Source organism: Eufriesea mexicana, unplaced genomic scaffold (assembly GCF_001483705.2).
Source record: "Eufriesea mexicana isolate 0111107269 unplaced genomic scaffold, ASM148370v2 scaffold4744748102, whole genome shotgun sequence".
In the NCBI taxonomy this organism is placed as follows: domain Eukaryota; kingdom Metazoa; phylum Arthropoda; class Insecta; order Hymenoptera; family Apidae; genus Eufriesea; species Eufriesea mexicana.
Window position 1 is genome coordinate 402,475 of NW_016907942.1, and position 23,945 is coordinate 426,419.

General features: G+C 50.1%; 1 protein-coding gene across 1 annotated transcript in view; it reads left to right on the plus strand.

Annotated features, from left to right (window-relative positions):
• LOC108546733 (proline-rich receptor-like protein kinase PERK13) overlaps positions 1–18,290 on the plus strand; it is a 111,703-nt gene extending 93,413 nt beyond the window's left edge. The window contains exons 2-3 of the mRNA XM_017898966.1: positions 10,663–11,056; positions 17,965–18,290. Coding sequence (XP_017754455.1) covers positions 10,663–11,056; positions 17,965–18,290 — 720 coding nt within the window. The remainder of the gene's footprint in view (positions 1–10,662; positions 11,057–17,964) is intronic.
• Positions 18,291–23,945: the final 5,655 nt, after the last annotated feature.

Below are 23,945 nucleotides of genomic sequence, written 5' to 3' on the forward strand. Positions count from 1 at the left end.
CTGATTAAGGGTACCAAAGTAGCGCTGGGGAACCCCGAAACTTCGATGTTATGTCAAAAATTCGGATATCGGCAAAGATCCTAGGTAATCCATCGAATACCTAGGGGAACACGCGGAGTGTCTAAAAAATTGGTATTCAAAGAAAGAAAATAAAAAGGAGAGAGAAATGTTAGCGGAGCAGCGCGAACGGCGAGACCTGTTCCCGGCGGAGCTGCAATTCGTGGGTCTAGGGTCACCGTTTTCGGCTCGGTTCCAACGAAACTCGCATTTTGCCAGAAATCCGGAGCCGTCTACGTGGGAGGCGTGGAGGGCGGCGTCGTTTCCTTCATCGAAAAGGGGAGGATTTCGCGGAAACATGGACTCTCGGCGGAAGGATTCTCATGAACCAGATCGCATCCTCTCTAGGGTCCCTCGCCCTCTCTTCGCGTTTAGCGGGTTTGGTAGATGTATATCCGGTCGGTGGAGAGAGTGAGAAAGGGAGAGAGAGGTAAGAGAGTGGAAGAGAGAGAACGGGGAAGCCTAGCTAGCTAGAGAAGGAGGCGCCAGGGCGTTCTGGCCGGGGTCAAGTAACCTTTTCATTAGGTAACCCCGTGTAGACCGCATCAACCGCGGCCTATAAAGTCCTAAAAGCATTGACGCAACCAGCATCGTGGCCCCTACGGGACCAAGCGCGCTCGGCCTTATTCGACTATATAATTATCAACGTGCCGCGGATAAGGCTAATAATTTGGTGGCGCCACGGAACACTTCGCTGCTTGGAGACACGCGAACGATAATTATCACCCGCGCCAGATGGACGTGCCAGGCCTCGTTCCGGACCCTCGTTCTTCATCGCGTCTCCCCTATCTGCCTTGCGGATCTTTAATCGATCCAACATCGATCCGGACCGACGACGCTGCGTAGGCGGATCACGCTGTCCCTTTCGATCAGCCGAGGCTCAACCGGTGTCTCGGTTTAACCCTTTCGCTGCTCCTGGCTCTTATATTTCGACGAATCGCTTCGAGGATCGTTCAAGCTTATCCGTCTTGATGCCAGAGTCTTAGATTTTCCGGGACGATTCGATCGAGATAACGAGAATATTTATCTCGACGAGAAATTACCTCTTGGAAGTGGTAAATATCAACGATTCAGACGACAGGGGTTATTTTAAAATCGTATAAAGGTTAATTCCTTGCCTTGCTATTTAAATTCCGATGGATTATGCCATAGTGAACGGTAACGTCGAGCATATCGAGAAACTTCGTGCGAATACGTCGAAGACATCGGCAAAAATTCGCAACGTGCCTGGCCCGTGATGTTCAAGTTATGCCCTATCTACGAACCACGTCTCTCACCCGTGAAACTCGCGTTTGGCCCGATCTCCTTGCCACGAGTCTCACACGACGACGTTGTAGGTAAAGAGGTTAAAGAAGTTAAAGAAATCTCTTCGATATCTCCAAAGAAAACGTTTCTTGAGCAATGACAAGTCGATATCGCCCTGTGACCAGTTTATCTGTTTATACTGCAAACATTTCACTCGTTCCGTATCTCTTTCGAAACTTGTCTTACGATTTACCGTGATTCATCCCGCGCTTGAAAAATCGCGTTGCGCCACCGATCGCGAGACAGACTACCCTCGAAGCTCTCTCTCTCTCTCTCTCTCTCTCTTTTAACTAGACAATCGATCTAGCCTATTCGACTGCACCTGGTTCGATATAAGCTCGAGCTTCGACGAGCTATCGGTCGGTGGTTATAAGTTTTCCGGTGAGTTACTGTCCCCCCGTTAACAACGCACTATATTATAATAACAAATTGGATTCCTATATCATAGCGCGGTGGTCAACTGTCTACCGATTATTTCCAAGCTTGCTCAGCCCCGTCGTTCGAGTCATTACGATTTTATCGTGCGCAAGATATACGGCCGGCCTATATGCTTAACAATTTACTAGGGCTATTTAAATGCTCGGAAACACGCAAAAGGTAATTATCACTCGCGCCAGATGGACGAGTTTCGCGCTCCTCAGCTCGCCGTTGCTTTTCCACCCCGCGCGACGTATCTCATTTCCACCCACGCTCCACCAGCCCTCGTTACCAACGGGATACTTATCCTACGAGATTCTATCTCTTTTCGCGTGTCATTACGCGCATCCGGTAATCGTAACAATGTCCGTTACGAATGCTAAATCATCCCGCAGCTACGACCGGAATGCCGCGTGTCATTGATTTGTATATTCGGTCCCGATAGCCTCGGCGAGTTGATAATTTCATAGAAATGCGCGCACAGGCCTGTAATTTAGCCATCTCTAAAGCGCATACGCGATCCACGATCGCCGGAGTCTTCGATTCCCTCTAATCAACGAGGGAACGACAGGTCGAGGTCTCCGGCGCGTAGGAGCGGGGCAAAATTCTTTTCAGCGACTGAAAAATTCCGCAGCATTGTTCGCAATTTTTCCACGTCGCACCGAGGCGAGGTATAAAAATGGACACAGGTGTGCCGAGATACGCGCTGTGGCATAAGCTCAGGTATCTTCTCCGTTTTCGTCTCGCGTGGCTCTCCACGGGATTCGCCATAAACGAAAGATTTTCGAGATTTTGTAGCAACGCTACCGGAATTACCGTTTCTAATTGCACCGCTATACAATTCTAACGCCTGTTCCAATCGTATGTACCCCTTCCGTACAATTGTATCAGCAATTCGCAAGCGACTGGGGCGATTAAAGCAGTATGTGGTCTCGCGAGTGAAGCAGAGCGGATTTTTGCTTCCGTGCACACCGCGTTTAATAGCTTCTACGAAGCAATTAGCTGAAATAACGCGGCTTATCTCGCAGCTAAATAAATAACGAATCATTCGATATACGACGCTAAGGACGAAGCGATGGCGAAACGCTCGCGAGACCAACGAAACCGTGTCAACTCGCGATTTCTTATTTGATCGAAGCCGCCGGTGAATGCAAAAATCGGAAAAAATGGGGGAAAAAAGGAAAGAAAAATACGGGAAAGAGGGGAGAAAAATATCGGGTACACTTTGCGAGGGGGTAGCAATATCTCGAGTCGCGAGCGAATATGAAAACCGCGTGGAAAAGCGACGGTGGACGCGAAATTGGCAAACAACGGTTCACAAAGTTGTGCCCGAAAGGCTCGAATCCGTGCGTACGACGCGCGTACGGCCCCCCGATCGCAACAAACAATTATTATCAAGCGGATCCCGTTCGTGTGACATAGACGCAAGTAGACAGACAGATAGGCAGACCGACAAGCCCTCAGCCTCGGGGAATCCGACTCAGGGAATCGACTATCTACTAGATTCAATGGCTCCGCGGTCCCGCGTACGTGCTGCAGACATTTCTACGGAAATTCGATTTACATACAAGATGCCGGCTTGTAATACGTTCCGCGGATTTTACTTTCAACAGGGAGTCGCTCTTCCGTATTTTCCTGGGAACCAAAGCTTCCACTCGAACTACTAGCAATAATCCACGCAAGAGATATCGCGTGACTCCGTGTACCTTTCCGAGAATGTTTCGATACCTTTTTCCTCCAGATATTCATTTATAGTTTAAATATATTTCGAAGGAAACCAAATAATTTCTTAATTTAATTCGGACTAGATACATGGATTCTACGGAAAAAGAATCACCTTCGGTTTGACCATTAAAGCAGCCTGTTCAGAGAAGTCTGGAAATACGGAGTGATCCTCGACTCCTACGAAGAACCGTGATCCTCGATTTCGCGTTTAAATATATTTCGAGTATACTTTGAAAGAAACTAAATAATTTCTTAATTAAATTCAGACTAGACACGCGGATTCTACGTGGTGAAAGAATCACCTCTGATCATTAAGACAGCCTGTTCAGAGAAATGTAAAGACACTGCGTGATTCTTGGCTCCTACGAAGAACCGCGATCCTCGATTTCGCGTTTGAATATATTTCGAGTATACTTTGAAAGAAACTAAATAATTTCTTAATTTAATTCAGACTAGACACGCGGATTCTACGTGGTAAAAGAATCACCTTTGATCATTAAAACAGCCTGCTCAGAGAAATGTAAAGATACTGAGTGATTCTTAGCTCCTACGAAGAACCGCGATCCTCGATTTTGCGTTTAAATATATTTCGAGTATACTTGGAAAGAAACTAAATAATTTCTTAATTTAATTCAGACTAGACACGCGGATTCTACGTGGTGAAAGAATCACCTCTGATCATTAAGACAGCCTGTTCAGAGAAATGTAAAAACACCGAGTGATTCTCGGCTTCTACGAAGAACCGCGATTCTCGAGTTCGCTGGTCGACGTCGAAGTCCCTATTTAACACCGCGTAATGACGAATCTAGGAAAGCTGCGAAACTATACTTAAGCCAGTTCCGCTAAGGATACTCATTACCAGGCCGAAAAGCTGGTCGTCGTGACGGTGACCGGTATGGCCATCATCGTCGTCGACGTCGTCGTCATGATCGTTATTATCCTGCTAACCGTGTCTAAAAATCGCGATACTTATCGATACCACGCGATGGCCGGAGTCGAAATTTCAGCGGCATAGTCGCGCGTTAAAATTCCTTCTAATTTTCTCTGGAAACGAAGCAAAAGCACGCTGATTTGAATATAACGCCGCGTTTAACTGCTCCTACAGTATATGCGCGGATCCGTACAAATTGCCGGATCCTGCACCGGCAGGCCCTAGGGATATGCATAAGGAATGCACGCTCGCCTCCTCGGCCCTCCGTAGCGAGCAGAGTAGCGGCAAAGGACGAGGAGCCAGCAGATTGTCGGACGGATGGACGAGCGAGCGGAGGAACGAATGAGCAGAATGCGCGTGCGTGGGCGGAACTCCGGCTTACACGTGTTTCAACGTGCAACTCCAAGGCTGGAGAACGAAGGGCACAGTCGGCTGCGAGGATAAGCCGGCGAAACGAGCAGCCTGCTCGAGTGTTGGTACGCGTTAACAGATTTGCGGGCTGCAACTTTCGACCACGCGTTTCGATACTGTCCACGCCGTCGACAAATCGATTTCGGGGATATTTCACTCGTTAGACGTGGCTCGTTTCTCATGCCCGGCCGACCCATTCGTCACGGGATTAGAAATTAACGAAGGCGAGCTAATTTTAATTAAGTCGGTCTACGCACCGGTTAACGCGAACGTGATATATCGCGCTCGCGATGGCAGGATAAGCACGCTTTATCTCGAGCTGATACGCCAGCACTCGAAGACGATTCGCTAGATCGTATTGGCGTTCGATCAGGAGAAAAGCGAGCACACCGGGTTATGCTAATTTTATAGCCGCGTCGTCGAGTATGGAAATTTCATTTGTTTTACTAATTTTTCCAATTACAGCGGCTCGTTGGCAGCCTAGGAGATTTCTTTGCTTTTGCATAAATTTCGGCATTATTTATCGATAAAGCCGATTGCCGGGTACTAGGATCGGCAGCGATACGAGCCCGAGCCATTAAAGCCGGACTATATAAATCAGTTTAATGACTGTCTCGTGTCGCTACCTTTGCATGGCTTTCATTTATAGAAGTCGTTAGCTTTCTATTCATTTATATCCTTCCAGCCATTCGTTTTCGATAACAATCAGCATCGGTTCGGAAAAGAATTCTCCCGCTATTTACGATCGCGGTAAATGGTTATAAATAACTGCGCCGGAACGCGAAACAGAATCCTGCGAGGAAAATTCGATTCAAGATCACCTGGTTCCCCGAGCAACGTAACGTTATCCGGTACCTAGATCCCGGACTAGAACCGTGGAGAACGCGCGCGCGCGCGCTAGTTTTAATCATCGGACCACTCGATGAAAATGATTTACACTCTGTTCCGTGCCGTCCAGTCGCCGTCATTATCCGCAACTACCTAACTACTATTCGATCGACCTTTTCGTACATCTCTTTTCCTCAAAAACATTCGGCGCTTTTACTCGAACGACTTGCCATTCCGGATGATTTATACACCGCTCGAAACCGGGCAGACGGAAGAGGAAAGGGAAGAGGAAGAAAAAGAAGAGGTAATACCTAAGAAAAGGGCAAAGTGGAAGATTAGAGGCGATTATCGTGGATCAGGTGCGCTCACATTCGGCCGTAACTCAGCCGGCTGGACGCGTGGGTGGCTTACCTGTGTGTCCAGACGATGAAAGAGCAACTTCCTCGTACGTGCACCGACAACGAATCCCGTCCGCTTCAACACTTTCCCGATAATCGACCTTGAGATCGTTACACGCGAGAGGATCGATCAGAATCCTACGAGCAGACGGGATAATTGCCCGGAAAGGGCCATCTTAATTGGCCGGGGCTATTAGTTATCGTTTCGCAAAGAACGGATTTCACCATATATTAGCCACGTTCCTTATTCGGAAACCGATATTTAATTGACTAGCCGATCGGTTCGCTATGAATTGCTAAATTGCTAGAAAGCGACGTACCCCTCGCGGTTCTCGACGAGGTGATAAGTCACGCTATTTCGGGGTACCCTAGGAAATACGTGAACCCTGGAACAGAGATGCTTCCGCGTGCAAGCTCGCCAGGTTTGCAGACGAGTTGCAAGCAACGAGTCGAGAGGAACAGGGGGGAAGGTTCTCGTTGAAGGGGAGCACTGGCGAAAAGGACATGATCGGTGAGCCGGCAAACAGGTATAGAGTAGTCCTGGGAACGTCTCGCGATGGTATCACGGCTGGATCTAGAGCAATGGGATTAGAATTACGAAATTACGCGGCTGCGGCGTCGGCGGGCACTCGGATGCCAAAGAGAAAGAGGGCCCAGGAGCCCCGAGTTCGTACAGACCGAAAGATCCAAATCTCTCGCCGATTCTCTCCCCCGTGACGGCGTTGGGGACTGTATCATTTGCTGGATTAGCATAATCACCGGGAACTTTTATTGCGCTGGCCCGCGAAAACGCCACGCTGGTAGCAAATGCGCCGAATGAAATAATGAATAGCACAGTTTCTGGTATTCGATGATTATACGCATCGCGACGGGCAAATTATAGATTTGCGGTTTCGTCTGTTCGTCTTTGCTGCCCGTATCGTGAAACGAACGAGCTGGGAAGGACAAAAGAGAGCGGAGGCGGTGGATCCAGCCCAGAGAAAGACGAGAAACCAGGGGACGGGGGATTACGGTTCGTAGAAGAAAAAGAGGGAACGGGGGGGAGGATGAAATGTGTATACTTGGGAGGGGGTGTAACGAAACGTTTTTGTCCGAAAATTGCAGGTCGACCGGTCCGCGAGCCGAACTTTACGCGTCCGGGTGGACGTGGAATTTCGCGTCCCCCTTCAACCACTTGAAGATTTTTCGAAATTCCGACCCCCTAAATGCGAAATTTAAATCGCACGTCGACGACGTCGAAAGGAAAATTTCAAAGGCGGTGAAATTTCTTTTCTAACAGGAATTGCTAATATACCCTACACAGGTTCCGAATGACTGCTTCCCCGGTGGGACGTGGAATTTCGCCACATTTCGCATCCCCCTTTTCAACCACTCGACGATTTTTCAAAATTTCGACCCCATAAATGCGAAATTTGGATCGCATCATGACGACGACGTTGAAAGAAAAATTTCAAAGGCTACGAAATTTCTTTTCCAACGGGAATCGCTTATAGACCCTGCATACCTAGCGGATGACTGCTGCCCCGGGTGGACGTGGAATTTCGCCACATTTCGAGTCCCTCTTCGCGCCACCCTTCGTGTCCCCCTTCGCGTCTCGTTTTCAATCACTCGACAATTTTTCGAAATTCCAACCCCTAAATGCGAAATTTGGATCGCGCCACGACGACGACGTCGGAAGAAAGTTCTCGAAGACGTTGAAATTTCTTTTCCAACGGGAATCGTTTCTACACCCTGCATACCTACCGGATGACTGCTGCCCCGGATGGCTTCCGGTGGCGCGATCCGCGAGCAAAGGATACGCGTGCGTGAAAGTTTCATCGGAGCATCACGCGTCTCGTGATTCCATGAATAGATGGGGAGGCTGGATAAGAGCAGGGTGCAAGGAAGAAAACGCGACTGTGCCCGTGGAAAGCGGAGAAAAGGGGAAAGCGCGTACAAAGCTCGGCTGCCGCGCGAGCGCAAACATCGCGGCTAGGAAGAATTAACCAAGAATAAAGAATATCGCGCAGAATATGCATGGATCTTTGTATAACTTGTTAATTACATCGCGCGCAAACATTCGCGGGTTTCTCGACCGGCGCGAACAAATCTGTTTATTCCTCCTTATCGAAACGGTGGGTAGGGCGAGCGTTTCTTGTAATTAAAGTCGGCTAATTATTTTCCTTCCCTCCTCGCGTTTCGTATCTCTTGGCCAGACTCCGGCAGGGGTATTTTAATACCGAAAATAGCGACGTTCGGTGTCTCGGGCTGGAAACCACGGCGAGTCAAAATTGTTAGAAAGTCATTGGCGTCGAATGATGTAATGGCAATAGTTAGACGCGTGATGATCCACGAGGGGCGAGAAAAAAAGCGAGTTTCGAAACAGTGGATGGACAAAGTGGGCGGCGGAGACGCTGAAAAACACGGCGGAATGACAAAACGAGGCAAGAAATACCAGGTATTAAGCATGAGTCTCAGAAAATGAGTGTTTATGGCTCTTATGCCGCAATTATTATCAAATAAAGAGTCGTTTATGAGGCCTGCCTGCAAATGACACTCGAGTCTTCGTAACCTGTAATTCTATAGTCGTTGCGTCCACGTGACCTTCGAATTCGGGAAAATTTTTTCGCTCCTCTTTCTAACGTCTCTCGAGAGTCTCTCTTCACGACGAAATTCTAACTCCGTGCAGAAATCTCTTTCCGATATATTTCCACACCTCTACATATCGTCAACGATACCGTGAAAATTTTCTACTCGCCGAACTGGTAACAAAAATTGTTTGTTCTTAATTATTTTCGAAACAGGGGGGTTCTGAAAATAATTTCGATCGAATGAAAAATGGGAAAGAAGGGAACAGTTAATTTCGGGTACGGGGTAACTACGCGGGAGGAGTAATTAGAGGGAAAACTATCCGCCAGCCACGAAGAGCGTGAATAATTTCACGTTAAGCGAGCGTGTAACGTTACACGAAATGCTCAGGTGTCAGCTCGACGCCAGAAGACGAGGGTGAACTGTCAAGGGGTTCATCATCGACAAAACGAAATTGGAAAATTACACCGGCGACCGGTCCCAGGGAAATTATTTCCTCGGACAGCGTCTGGCTCTGTTTCGTAATAGTTCGAAACTCGAACGATACGGCACGATTTCAGTGCCGTGACTAACTCTTGGGAACAGGTGGGTTTAGTCTAGGCCAATTATACGCCCGGTCGTTATTAACTTCGTGGAACGAAAACATCATTCCGGTCGGTGTTACGGGCGAATTTCTTTCGCCTGGATTTCTCGATCGTCGCGAACGACCGCTGAGAAATTAGTCCGTAGGAAAGAAGGCGCGATTCTTGTGGCATAGCGGTACCGCGAGTTAGAGAGGAAAAAGATTTCCATCCGTGGGAGTATTCGGTGGCGAGAAAATCGAGACGGAGAATTCGTTAAATTCGCGAGCACGCCCGCCGAGCGTTCGTTAATTCGCCTCTACATTATTCATTGTTTTGTTATAATTTGCGTTAACGAACATCGACGATGACTCTATTTGCCTGCTATCGCTGCTATCATCTAATTAATTCGCAACTTCTATGAACTCATCGCTATACCGGGGCATAATAACCGCGTATTAATGTACCGCTTACATTGCGAGCTTGTTCTTCCTCGTACGAGTCTATTACTCGCAGACGGTAAAAAGAGCAATCTTAATTGACATCATCCAGATCGATGAGTAACGCGATAATTAAACGAGCCGACATCCATCGCAGACGCAGAGAGAGAGAGAGAGAATTGCGTGAAACTAGAATAGGGAGAATGGAGGATATTCGTGGATGGAATTATAAATTGAAACTAAGTCGCAGCTAATTTACGCTTCCCGTCGGATTTTCTGAAAACTCGCAACCTCGCTGAAAGGCTGGCTTGCAGCTTAATCGCGCCGCAAAACACACTGCGGCACGTGAACCGTGAAGACATTAAACGCAACCTGTTGGAACTGATTGGAAAGTAACGCGACGAAACGGCGAATAAATCATAGCCGGTGATGGACTGCGAATGGTTGGCAAGCGATTGGTTGGTTGCACCGTGAAATCATAGTTTGTTGAATTATATAACGCGAAAGAATCCACGGGAAGCAATGCGTGACGCTGTGGTCGGCGGATAAGCGAGATTCGTCGCGATACGGCCGCCGTGTTATTAAGATCGGTATCTCCGGTTCGTCTGTGCGCGAGTTCGAGTAGAAATTACGCGAGCTGAAAATTATACGCGCGATAGGGGAGAGGTAATCGTTAATAAGGGCCGCGGCGCGTCTAATCCGAATGAGATAATTTAAGGACTCGGAAGTGGAGCTGCGCTTCGAGTTTCCAGAGCTCGCGACCACGTTGCGTTCCATTTCACCGATTTCGTCTCGAGGAACGAAAGAGGAAGAAGAAGAACGGACATTGTGTCTCTGTAACACCGCGTTGTTTCTCGTTTTATCGGCTGTTTCGAGAAAACGTTGCAGGGGGTCCTCTCCCCACGATTGTTGGATGTCACTGGTCGCAGGTGCCCTCTCTATGTACGCCGATGGTACTAGAAGGGACGAAAGGAAAAGGAAGGGATGCGTATTTTGGGCCTGCTAGTGGACTCGTCCGTAAGTATTTCGGGCCTGCTAGTGGACTCAGTAAGTATTCTGGGCCTGCTAGTAGACTCAGTAAGTATTCTGGGCCTGCTAGTGCACTCGTCAGTAAGTATTTCGGGCCTGCTAGTGCACTCGTCAGTAAGTATTTCGGGCCTGCTAGTGGACTCAGTAAGTATTCTGGGCCTGCTAGTGGACTCAGTAAGTATTCTGGGCCTGCTAGTGGACTCAGTAAGTATTCTGTGCCTGCTAGTGGACTCAGTAAGTATTCTGGGCCTGCTAGTAGACTCAGTAAGTATTCTGGGCCTGCTAGTGGACTCAGTAAGTATTTCGGGCCTGCTAGTGGATTCGTCAGTATTTCGGGCCTGCTAGTGGACTCAGTAAGTATTTTGGGCCTGCTAGTGGACTCAGCAAGTATTTCGCGGACCTGCTAGTGGACTCGTCACTAAGGCTATCTGGCAGGCCCTGCCTTAGACCGAGATACTATTGGAAGCTTCTAATTTTCGCTTCTCGGGAAGTTATATATATACGAAGCGGAGGTTTTCCGAGGACTTGCGAGAAAGTCCTCGAACCTCCTCAAAGTTGGAATCCATCTAGTGGCGAGGGCGAGAATGATGCTCGCTAGAACGTTGGCTCGCTGTGGGAATTGCGAGGAAACCGTGGAATCGTTGGATCCGTAGAGGCTCCATCGCAACGGGACGAGATCTCTCCTCGAGATTCAATTGGCGGATACCGAAGATCATGAGCGACCATTTTCTCCCGAGAAGCGAAAGGTTTTTGCGCGACCGCTCGCCATGCTTGTTGCTCGTTGCGAGATCCGTTCGACGCGGAAAAATGATCGCCTTTACGGCTTAATCGTCTTAACTAGCCTCGGTGATACCGAGAAACGATTATTCCATGGATCCTGCGCCACGTTCGCGAGCCATTTTTTGGCTCGCCGCTGTTGAGAACGGCACTTTGCGAAACGACGCTGGGACCGCGGTGCAAACCGTCGAAATGGAAACCACGATTTCTCTGCGATCGGTCCGGGGGCAGAAGAAACGGTTTAATTAGCGTCGTTCCGGGATTATCGTGAGAAAGTGTATTTTATCTGGACGCAGGGCGGGAAAGAAACGAATAATCGTGCGGATTATGGGAATCGGGGATCGTTACGAGTTGGTGAAATATTCGAAAGTTATTCCTCTCGATTACCGAGGTTTTACGGGATTTAAAGTAGTCGTTGCTCCAGATAGCAGTGATCGATAATCAATCGGAAAGGCCACTTATTTGTTACATGTCTTCATACGCGGGAACTTTTATAGTCGGCTAAAGCCGTAATTGCACGGACCAATGATACCCGAGCGAAGCATTCAACCACCTCGTTAGACATTCGTCGGACGTCTGGATGGTTACCGGGTTCGTACAATTTGATGCAGTTACTATCTCGCAGGCCGGTCATTTACATCTAATCGAACGTTTTCTTCGACTACCCTGGCTACGCGATCCGGCCGCGTTGCTATCGTCGGATAGCTTTAACGACATCGGCGACCGGTCGTAAATCAGTGAAACCGTCTTAGAAACGGCTAGAACATCGCGATAGAAAGGAGAGAAAAGGGGCAAGAAAGGGTGGGAAAAGGGGGAGAAAAGAGAGGCGAAGCGTGCGGGAGCAATTTGCAGCATGTGCGACACACGGCTGGTCGCGGCTGACCGCGGCTGACCGCGGCCATCCGCGGCGCGGCGCGACGAGAGAAGAAGCGTACTCGAGCGGGCGCAGCAGTGGCGAAGAAGCGGACTGCGCGGGCGGCGGTGTGCATCGTAGTCGAAGAAAGCGCGTGGTGGTCGGGGATAGAGGGAAGACGAGCGGCTGGAAAAAGAGTAGAGGGAGAGCAGCGGCAGCGCACGGAGGGGCCCGATCGAGCGCCAGGCTTTGCAAAGAGGAGAAGCGGGGCCAGAGGGACAGTGTGTAAGAGGGGCCTGACACGCGATGCCTGCCCCGGGGAAGCAATCACGCGGCGGGCGGCGGGGGCGGGCCACGAGAGGGGGCCAGAGACCACGTTGCCTCTTCCTCTCCTTCGCCCCGTGCCTCCTACACCGGCCACGGTCCCCTGTCCCCGCTCCTGTGCCCCCACCTCCTTCATTCGTGCACCCAAGTCCCCCTCCGGCAGCGTCGAGCCGCCTCGACGACTCAACCTGCCAGCCAGCGCCTCGAACCTCGGTCCCCGTATCCCTCCTCCTCCCCCACGAATCTCCTCCTCCCGCTGATCCCCTTACGTTTCACCCAGGGGTCCGACAAAAAAAATAGTCCCCCTCTGTATACGCTGCAGCAACCCGTAGCAACCCTAAGAAGGGTCTATACTCTTTTTCCCTCCACCCCCGTCCCCCTTCGGGCTGGTTCGCGCCGTCGCTCGCCGCCGCCGCCGCCGCTCACTGCCTTCTTTCCTCCGTTCTGTGCCCTGCCCTCGTGGATTACTCTTCGGGCTCGACGCGCACTGCTACGGGGCACTGTGATTACGCCGCATAGAGGTACGACCACCGCCGACAAAACGAAACGCGATCGGAGCGCGAAACAGCCGGTAAGGCTCGTCCGTTCTCGTAATGAGTATCGCCTAGGTGTTCTTTCGCCGGTGTACCCCCGGCCGCTCGGAAGGATTTGTTGCACCAGCTCCGGGGGATCGAATGCGCTCCGTCTTTTCGATCGACGCAGCCTGCACTTTGATTCCTTTCGTGCCGCTCGCTAACAGCCGGACGATACTCGAGAACCCTCTATGATCCTTTTATTTTTCTTCTCTTTCTCTTTTTCCACCGCGTCTTTTCTTTCTCCACCGCATCTTTTCGCCTCGTTCTATCGCGGACCGAGCGATCGACGCCTTCGAAACGTCGTCGAGGAGAAGCTTGGAGAGAGAATCGGCGGAACTGGTTCCCCCTTATCTTCGACGTCCGATTGAAATGCTCCCGCGGTAATAATAAATAGCGCGATCGGTTTCGTTACGCGTGTTCGGTCCGCGAGATACGAGCGGCGGCGAGCTGGCAGAGCGAAACAGGATTACCAGCGCGCCTCTCGTACGATCGGAGTAGCTCTCGTAATGAGCGTCGGCCCGGACACCCTACGGGGGTGCAGTGTATCTCGCGTGATTCGTGGCTGAACTCTTGTCATCCAGGCTAGTTCCTGCAATCGATTAAAACATTCGATTTGGTCGGAATATTTATCGTCGCGTTATTAAGCTATTTCAACGGGCGAGCACTCGTAGCCATCGGGGGTGCGAGGAGGGAGCTCTCTTCCTGGCGATAAATCACCGGCAACGTAATTATAGAAGTAGACCTCCGCGCGATGATAAAACGAGGAGCAACCGTAACGCTAGTCGCTCGGCGTCGCGTCCGACGCGTTCGAGCCCGTGTAATTTCCACTTTTCACCCGGTCCGTTTACCGCGCGTTAACCACCGCGTAGCCACCCCTTTATCACCCCCTCGTGCACGCGCGCGACGGATTAAGGACGTACGTTTCCGCGATCGTTGTCCTATGGCGCCGTGGCAATTATTAATCCGCGAGATCGGCGGATCCGCGCGAACCGTGGCGAAATGGCAAAGAGGAAAAAGGAAAACGCGTGGAAGTCGGCGGTAACGTTGCCGGGGATACCTACCCTGAAACGGTTGGCCGACACGCGAGAGGAGTCTGTTCTTCGGTGTTCGCAACGAGATTGTCGTTGTACACCGATTGTCGGCAGAAACGTCGGCGCGCGAGGGGGGAATCAAGGGTGGAGAGCCGGTCGTTATCTAGAGAAGGACACGCGTAGGGGAGAAAAGGCGGAGGAGCCGGGCCGGAGCGAGAGGAAAGGACGAGAAGAAGAGGGCATCTGCAGCTCCGGGGCTAACTATGTAAATGAGAACGGAGAACGGATCGCCTCGGTTCAATAGACCTTCGACCCTTGGGTCCGGATAATTTGTTTATGAGCAACGCACGCGGCTATCCTCCGTATCCGCCGCGGGGTAAGAAGCTGCACGGTCCATCTCGCTGCAGATTCTATACGGGGCCTCCTTCATCCAGGCGGTCGCGCGACCAGGACGGGAGAGATCTGCTATACGATTTACATACGATTACCGGGCAAAGTGAAGGCACGCACACCCACGCCACGCAAACGAAAAGAAGGGAGCACGGCAACGTACCGGCAGTCCGTGGAAGGATACACCTGAGAGGAGAGAGAGAGAGAGAGAGAGAGAGAGAGAGAGAGAGAGAGACGAGTAGGCATCGAACGAGGACGAACGAGAGAAAGAGGAAGAGACAGAGAAAGGGACAGACGAATCGAGACGAGAGAAGTCGCGGACGAAGATGAAGCGGAGGAGACGAGGACGACGAAGTTGGAGGTGGAAAAGAAGAAACGAGTATAAAACGGCGACGCCGACGTCGAGGACGTCGAGGACGTCGACGACGACGACGATGATAATGATGATAATGATGATGATGGTGATGATAATGATGATGGTGATGATGATGATGATGGTAATGATGATGATGATGGTAATGATGATGGTAATGATGATGATGATGATGATGATGATGATGATGAAGATGATGATGATGATGATGATGATGATGATGTAGAAGAAGGTGGAGAAGAAGGAGAAGAGAGAGAGGAGGAAGAAGATGGAGGAAGAGGCCCGTCCACGGGGAGGATCGCGGAGAGCCGTTCTGGATTCGAGTCCCGGGGCTGTCGGGATGTCGATGAGCGGCAGTCGGCGTGGGCCGCTCAGTAGGACGCCAGCAACCTGAAGAAGCCCGCACCCTTCGGGCGAACTCACTCGGAAACAATGCCTACAACCTGCGGGACACTGCGCGCCTCCCTCCGACGTCTACTTTTACTTCCGTTGCAAAAAGTGGAAGGCCGCCTCGAGGACCGGGTCGAAGGTGACCACCGTTCTAACGATTCCGTTCGATCGTTCTTCTTTTTCTCCCTTCCCTGCCCTTTTTTCCCTTTTCCCTTTTCCCTTTTTTCTTTCTTTCTCTCCGCCGGGTTCGAGGATTGAATTCGAGAAGTAGCTTTGTGGCGTGTGAATAGAATTAAAGTGGGACGCTCGGCGTTGAAAGTAGCGGCGTAGGAATTTATGTCGACGACGTGGTCGCGCGTTGCGACCAACCGAACGACGAGAATAACGAGACGCGTGCGGACGTACGACGAAAATTGACATAAAAGCTGGTATTTCCTCGAAATGAAATTTTCCCGTCGCCAAGGGGTGATAATTATTCTCGTATCGAGGAACGAATAAGTTCATTGGCGTCTGGGAGCAATTTCGAAGGACGCGCGTGTGCGTGTGCTTTGATAAAAATGAAACACTTTGTACGAGGCGCGATGACGTACACGGCACGTTCATCGATTCGACGAAATTAATTTCGCATTTCCGAAATATTATTTTTCGATTATTACACGCGTGATGAATAAATTTCCCGTCGCGCATTTCCGCTCTTCTCATTTGATAGAAAATCTGCCGAATATGCATACATACATATGCATGCACGCATATACATATTAGAGCACTCTGGTCTCATCGCTATTCATCTGAACGCGTATTTAGTTGTTCCCATAGAAAAGCAGCGTGCTGCATTTTCAACCTCGTCAAAACATCACTCTACGTCGATGCTGATAAACTTGCCGGATTTATTCCGTGGAAAATTCACTGTGCGTTAAAATGGCGGACTCGACGCAATTTCCGAAAATTCCAATTACCTCGAGAATACACTCCGGCTAAATAATCGTCACGACGATCGTGCGAATCGATCCACGAAACGAGATTCCGTTATTTCCATGTACTTTGAACAATCCAAAACGAAGCATCGAGAGTGGAAGGTGTTAACCCTGACGTTTGGGCGAGAGAATCGGGGTAGTTGCCGTTTTCTAACGAAATCGTGAGAAATTAGCGGTAGCCTCGTTCCAAGCTCGTTCCAGTATCGTTAAAAGACAAGAACCACGAGAGTTCTTAGAACGCTTTAAGCGACCGCATACTTTCACTCGACGGTTCGTAGAAGTTCAAATGTCAGGAACAGAAGGGTAACATTTAAACCGTATTTCTCGAGCCATTACTCTCTTATGCTTTCTTGCTCGATTACGTGCTCGCACGCCGCTAAGGCTCTATTCCACGTCGAATAACTCGCAAATTCACGCTCGATGACAGTCCAGCTGATAACTCTGAACTTTACGTTATCCGACAAGCGATTAACCCACGGACGTATTACCAACGACGTTCGATCTTTAACAGACTCTCGGGTCGTTTAATTTATTCGCGAAATGTAATTGCCCGTTGCGCACAAACGAGAGGTACTACACGCGGAAAATGATCGGTTCCATGGAGAAAAACGTGCTATTCCCGAGTCGAATCCAGCGTGTGCTACTTCTGCTGGATACTGTTACCGGCATCCGACAACAGGGCCTGCCCCACTTCGAAGGAAAAAATGGATCAAGATTTCCGATAAGGAGGCGATATTTCACGGTGACAAAATGTAGCATTAAACGCGAAAACGCTGAAACAGGTCCCCCGGGGGAAGTTGAGCGGCGCTACGAATTTACAGAGTTTGTCCCAAGTATAGTCTATTACTCGAAATGATACGGCAGAAGTGGTATCAGTCTGCCATGTAGAAGCTTTAAGAACGGACATAATTTATACGAAAATATACCTCTAACGCAAACATCGCGATGAACATCGATAACCATCATCCTCCGTATCATTACACGCTTGTCACATCCCTGAAATGATACCTCCTCGAGTCGCGAGTAATTCTAAAAACTCGACTCGTATATCAAAAAGCACGGCAAAAGGGAATGTAAACCTGGCGATTCCTATCGACTGCTCGGCCGTGAGGAACCATAGCGAGCAACGCCGTTGCCATCTTCGACCCCCGTTTTCACGTATCGCACCCTAACCTTTCGCCGAAATCGCGGGCTCGACGGTTTCGTCTGATGGGGAAAGAAGCACGCCGGGAAATACCCCCGAGGAACCCTGGCGAATCGAAGGGCGAGTAACGCTAGGCACGAGGGATCAGCCGGGGATGCCCGGTGCCGCGCAAGTTCTTCAGACGCCATGTAGCCGCGGCCGCCATCTTGTAATTAGGGGATCAAGAAGGCATCGCTTTAATGAGCTGCGAGGCTCGTTCACTCGCGACGAGCGATACAGCGGGTAAAGAGAGAGAGAGAGAGAGAGAGAGAATAGAGGCAGCGTGCTGCAGAGCGGGATATGACGCGGCAGAGGGTGCGGGGTAGAAGAGGAGGGGAGGGGCAAGCCTGATGGGTAAAAGCAAAACGTGCAATATAAAAGCACGTAGTGAACCGGGAGTGTAAGGGCAAAAAGGCGCGCTCCAGGAAAATATTTCATACGAGGCGTCGGGGACAGGGGCAAGGTGAAACGAGGAGGGACGGGGAGGAGACCAACGGTTGAAGAGCAGAAGGAGCAACGCGTAGAGGTACAAAACGGCGGCGCAACCGAGCGAACGTGGCAGAGAGTAGAGGGAAATGAGAGGATTAAAAAAAGGAGTAAGGTAGAAAACAGTAGTAGTAGTTGTAGTAGTAGTAGTCGTAGCGATGGTGATGATGGTGATGGCGATGGTGATGGTGACGGTGGTGGTGGCAGTGGTGGCAGTGGGGGTCGTGGTGGTGGTAGACGTAGTAGTAGTATAAGAAGATTATAGAGAAGACGAAGAAGAAGAAGAAGAAGAAGAAGAAGCAGCGGCAAACGAAGGAGCGAAGAGGAGAATAAAGACGACGATGAAGCGGTGGAACGAGAGAGGTGCGGATGAAGGCGAGGATGATGTAGCAACGAGTGGAGCACGCGGAAAGGATATGGAAGATCTCGGGAGGAGGAAGGAGAGGAAAAAACGAGAAGCAAGCGAGGAGGAAGTAAGACGAAAAGAGAGAGAGAGAGAGAGAGAGAGAGAGCCGGTAAAACGGGCAGGGGGTTGGGGGATTCAATTGCAATAAAAGCAGCGTGGCGGTAATCTTAGACGGTGAAGGCGTAGGAGAAGGAGAAAGAGGTCTGGTAGGTCGAGCCACTGCACGAGTTACGTATGAGGAATCCGCCACGGGCGTGGCCACATCAACGAGTGCGCGAGCAAAAGCTTCTTCGCGCGATTTTTTCGCCGTGGCGAGCGTTACGTGCGCCCGTGGTGGTGAACGTAGACGCGTAACGTTATATAGCACCCTGGCATTGAGACCCGAACGTAATGAAAGGTCCAACTTGCAACTCTTAGCCGCAACTACCTTTCAGCCTGATATATTCACGATTCGGGCAATCTCCGACTCCGATGTGCTCTATCGAATCGATTTCGCCCCGAGTCCATGCGTCGCGGCTTCTATCGCTTCGACTTCCTTCCAATCGAACCCGGGGACCGTATATCATCCACGCCGTTCCAAGAAATCCTGCCGCTTCGAGGAAAGATCCGAGATTTCCAAGCCATTCCCACCTCCCTCGACTTCACACGTTTTCGCGGATAAATCCGACGTTTCCGCATTCGCCCATCTACCTATTCGTCTTTGCTCGATCACGCGACGGCTTTACGCGAACAGTCGAATTAATACCGAAGCGAGACTGGGTCCCTCCCCGAGTGGAGAAGGTTTAAAAGCTGCGCGTTCGCGCCAAGAGACAAGGCGCGCGGAATTACGTGTAATTTACTCGGCACAAGGTGGAACATGTGCGGACGCGGCTCGCATGACTTCCAACTAAACACACCTTGTATCGAGTAACAGTTAATATCCTATCGCAATCGTTCTCGCTATAAAATACAGCCAGAAGAACACGGCGTATCCGCCAATCAGCCGGCCAACGGGGATAGCGCGCGTTCGTTCCGTGGTGTACGGACGCTTGTAAAATATAACCAATAAACGACAAAGGGTATATCCTCTGCACGCGCAGCACCTTTCAACGAAACACACGTGGGAGCAGCGGCAGCGGCTACTCCCGTATCGCAGCAACCCCAAGGTTTTTTCCTTTCGGGTCGACCGCTGACAACGTTGTTAAAACACCGGTGCAAAAGAACGGGGAGGCAGATACGTGCTAGATAGGCAGGTAACGCGCGGAGGAGGACATCAACTGGCCGAGTGACCGACATGCGTAATTGCACGACAATGCCTACTACTACGTTCGTTGTTCTTTCGTTACACTCGCGTCCCAGTTTCGCAACGACGCGCGACGAGCAGACGTTTATCGCGCTACCGAATCGAGCAGCCTCGAGTGTCGAACTCGTTAAAAACGCCAACCTCACGAAGCATCCACCACCCGCCGTATTTTTTCGTAATCGTTCTTAATCGCCGTCCTCTTTGGGAGTCGTTACGCGTTCCTCTCCGTCACGAACAGCGTCGCGCGTTCTACGTACGCCCTCGTACCCCGAGAGAACGCACGCACGAAGAATTCTGGCATTTCTGCGTCGCGCAACAAAGAGAACCTTGGCGTAATTGACCGCCACGCAGGTGGCGCAGTCACGAGCCTGCCTTTCTCGTCGTTCGTGCGAGACTAATCTTCGAGAGGAGATGCGCCGTTCGATAAGATCGATGCAATTGTTATCGTTCGCGAGTCGCCATTGTCGTCGTACATCCAACAATTCGTGGACCGTGTTTCGAAACGTGTCCGTATCGCGTTCGATCGTTGCGAGGATCGATCGAAAGGTAAAAAGATCTCTACGCGATACGGAGATGTACAAGGTGTACCTCTAATTTGCTTACGTTCAGGTGGCGTCTTAGCAACCTCTCGGGAGGCATCGAGGGGGCAACGAGGGGCCAACGTAGAGGTAACGAGGGGGTTTCGAGCTTAAGAAAATTATAAGAAAATTATCGTTTACATCGACGAGAAGCCACTAGTAGGATCGTTATTCGCCGAGCAGATAGGAGACGCTTCGCCTTGAAGCACGATTTCTGAGGAATCGAAGCTCGACTCGTGCCTAGCGAAGAAAGCGAGGAAACGTCGAGAGCGTTTCCGATCCACGCGTTAGGACATGTCCGATATAAATCAAAGCATCACCTCTCGTATAATAAACCTCTTTAAGTCGGACGATCTGTTAACCGTCCGACTCGTTAAAATCAACAAACCCGTACGAGCGAATCAATCTCGGAATCGCATTACTTTAATTCTACGGCGCGAAAGGGGATCCACGAGCCAAGGTGTAATGAAAAGATCCCGGGCAAATTGGTCAGCGTAACGACCATTTTATTTCGGGGGGGCCCTGTTTAATCCGAGTGACCGGCGACGTGTTATTTGCTCGTCTATGATAGGGCCCCGTTGCATCGCTTTGACCGGGCACACGTTGCCGGCAACGTGCTTTTAGCACGACCGAAAAAGTTACTCCGTTTACGCCGGCTTCACCTCGTGAATCAGATACAGGTATCTGCAGCATAATATATCACACAAGAACGTTTGGCTCTGGGCCCTCGGGACATGCGGGTGTATAATCTTTGGCCGGTCGAGCGGAGCTAAGAGTTTGGGCCCAATTACAGGGCCAGTACCACCGAACGAACCAACGGATGGACGGACGGACGGACGGACGGACGGACCGACCGACCGACGGACGAAAGAAAGAACGAACCAACGCACGCCTCCACCTTCCAGAGACTTTCGAGCATCGCGATCACCGCGCGGTACCGTGTGCGTGCCGGTGTGTCTGTGCCTCGTGTACGTTTCGTGATGCTGAAGCCAAGGACGTACAGGAATTTGTAAAGACTCGCCACGCCGGAAGGGGATAAATGATAATGGCCTCGAACCAAACTCCGACGTTCTGCTAATTTCTCTTCCTCTCGTTCCCTTTCCTACCCGCTCCTCGATCGATCGCGGCCCGGCACGATCCCTCGCGATGATAACGTCACTTGGCCGAAGCTCAAGCCGCACAGCCGTATACGAATGACGCGCTTATTTATTAACTTTACGATACAGGGTAATCGTTTCGGTACCGAAGAAAAATTGTCCCCCCTCGCGATATTGTTCGCGTTACAAATGACTCGTACCGGCTACGTTCCCTGTTATACCTTACACTCTCCCTGTATCTTTGACCTTATCTCGGAACGCGTTGCTCCGCTTGTCGATGTACGGACCTCGACGAAGTTAGCTCCTTTGTAAGATTTAATTAAGGTAAAGATACTCGTTGGAGTACCTTATCTGGGAAGGACAAGCTACTCGTCTTGCACCACCGGCAGATTCGTTCCACGCAAAATGGAAAATACGCGAGTGACGAAGGAAACACGAGTGGAATCGAAACAAGGTCCTCCCTTATCGCCTGTTATCTCGCGATCTGACAAGCATCCGATACGTTTCTTTCCCTTTCTTCGTCTGCTAAGTGTCGACGTGCAACTTACGAGACGAATCGCGTTTTTCCCTTTCCGTTAATCGTTTAATTAACTTCGTTCGATTATTCCCATATTAATATCTTATCGTTGTTAAAACGGATTTATCGATATCGGACTTAACGCGTTATCGCCATCCCTATCATCGATAGAGAAGAGAGAGAAAAGAGTAGGTGGAGGCGATAAAACCCATGCAAAATTATCCCTACGGAGGTCCACGACGAGAACTCTAGGTACGCGACAAAAAGCACGGCGGCAATCACTTTGGGCGTGATTTCTCTTTAAGCCACGCGAAGATTTTATTGTCAATGGGTGGTCGCTCGCGACGTCAGGCCCGAAGAAAGAATGCAAGCCAGGGGTCTCTTCCTGGCCGGACGTAGCCAGGACTTCTCGGCTACATAATTAGCCGACATCTATCAGCCCGGAGCTATCAGCCCCGTATCCAGACTGGAACTACCCTTGAATCCACATTGTACACGGCATTTTTTACCATCGAATGGGACAAAATTATCTATAAGGCGTACGCGGCACCGCTTACCTTTCTGCGTGCAGGCCTAGTATATACATCGTCATCGCATCGTTAACTATTATTAAGGCCAATTATATTTCCTCGTGGACGTTGGGTAAACGCCGTGAATGGTAGTTAATTACTATTAAGACGTTCAGCGAAAAGGGAACGGTATTGCCTGTACCAGAAGGCATTATTTCAGCGTATGAAGTCATTTAGCGAATGCCGCAGTTTCGCTCTGGATCGTGATAAGAATGAAAATTAGCCGCATTAACGGTAAACGAAATCGTAAACGGGCAAACAAAAGTAGCAAGAAAAATGCGCAATTGCGTGTACTTGCCGAGATAACGATCTGATAAACATGATCGAACGAGATAAGATTAAAGCGATACGATACTTAATAGCCAACGAGGCGAACATCTTCTCGGATCTTTTCTCGAGAAAACTTCCGAGTTATCGATAGATAATAGCAGAGATGTTTATTACATAATTATCCACGAGGCGAGTTATCGTGCAGATTTTCCACGAGGCGGTTCAGACTGCCATGCGTCACTGTCACCGGTCAACTGGCCCAAAATCACACGTCTGGGTGCAGGCAACGTGACAAATAAGCGGCTCACGCGAACGAGAAGGAGTTAAACGAACAGCTTGCAACGTCGACGCGTCGAGCCGAGCTTATCGGTCACCATCTTGCCTGTTTTTCCAGCCCCGGTATCGTTGTTAGCCGTCATTTAAATGGAATATAAAGGAAACGGCTTTTCGTCGTTCGTGACATTTTAAAAGCAATTCCCTATCCGCGATACGAGCATGGTGTTACCGTAATCGCGCCATTAATGCCCGATACAAGATGAAAAGGATGATAATGCAGAAATCTGTACGCTTATTATGATTTAATGCTTCGTAATTGCTATCTCCGAGTTAACCAACTCCAGATTAATCGTCCAGATTGTACAACTAACGAACAAATTGCCTTCGACGGTTCGCACTGTTTTACGCGTGAAAGATTTATCAACGCCGGGGCCGGCACGTCGAATTTTCCAATTAACCGCTAACTATTCGATAGAGGTAGGATTTTTTAACGATCTACGGGCCGTGGATACGAGCAGGTCACGAATCGATCACGGAAATCGCCGCGTCTCCGTCCAATTCCGCTTTCACCGCGGTTTTTTCCCATGAACGAATCATGGCCGAGCGGACGCGAGCGATAATGAGGATAACCGGATGCGTAATGTATCTCCGGAACGTCGGAGTGCGCGGTTATAAAAATTAAACCGCCTAATTCCCGACGAAAGAGCCGCAGCATTCGAGCCTGGCGGCGAAATTCGATTGCGCGACGTGTTCATAACGCATCCGTTGACAGGTGGATAGAGCGCAATTTTTGAGCGATTCCGATACACGCGATTTCGAGAGCGGATCCTCTTCCATTCACGTGGCGAGCCTTGGAAACTAATTATTTTGTCAGCTGCATTTCGACAGAGAGCGAACCCCGAATCGACAGGTGAACGGCCACGCG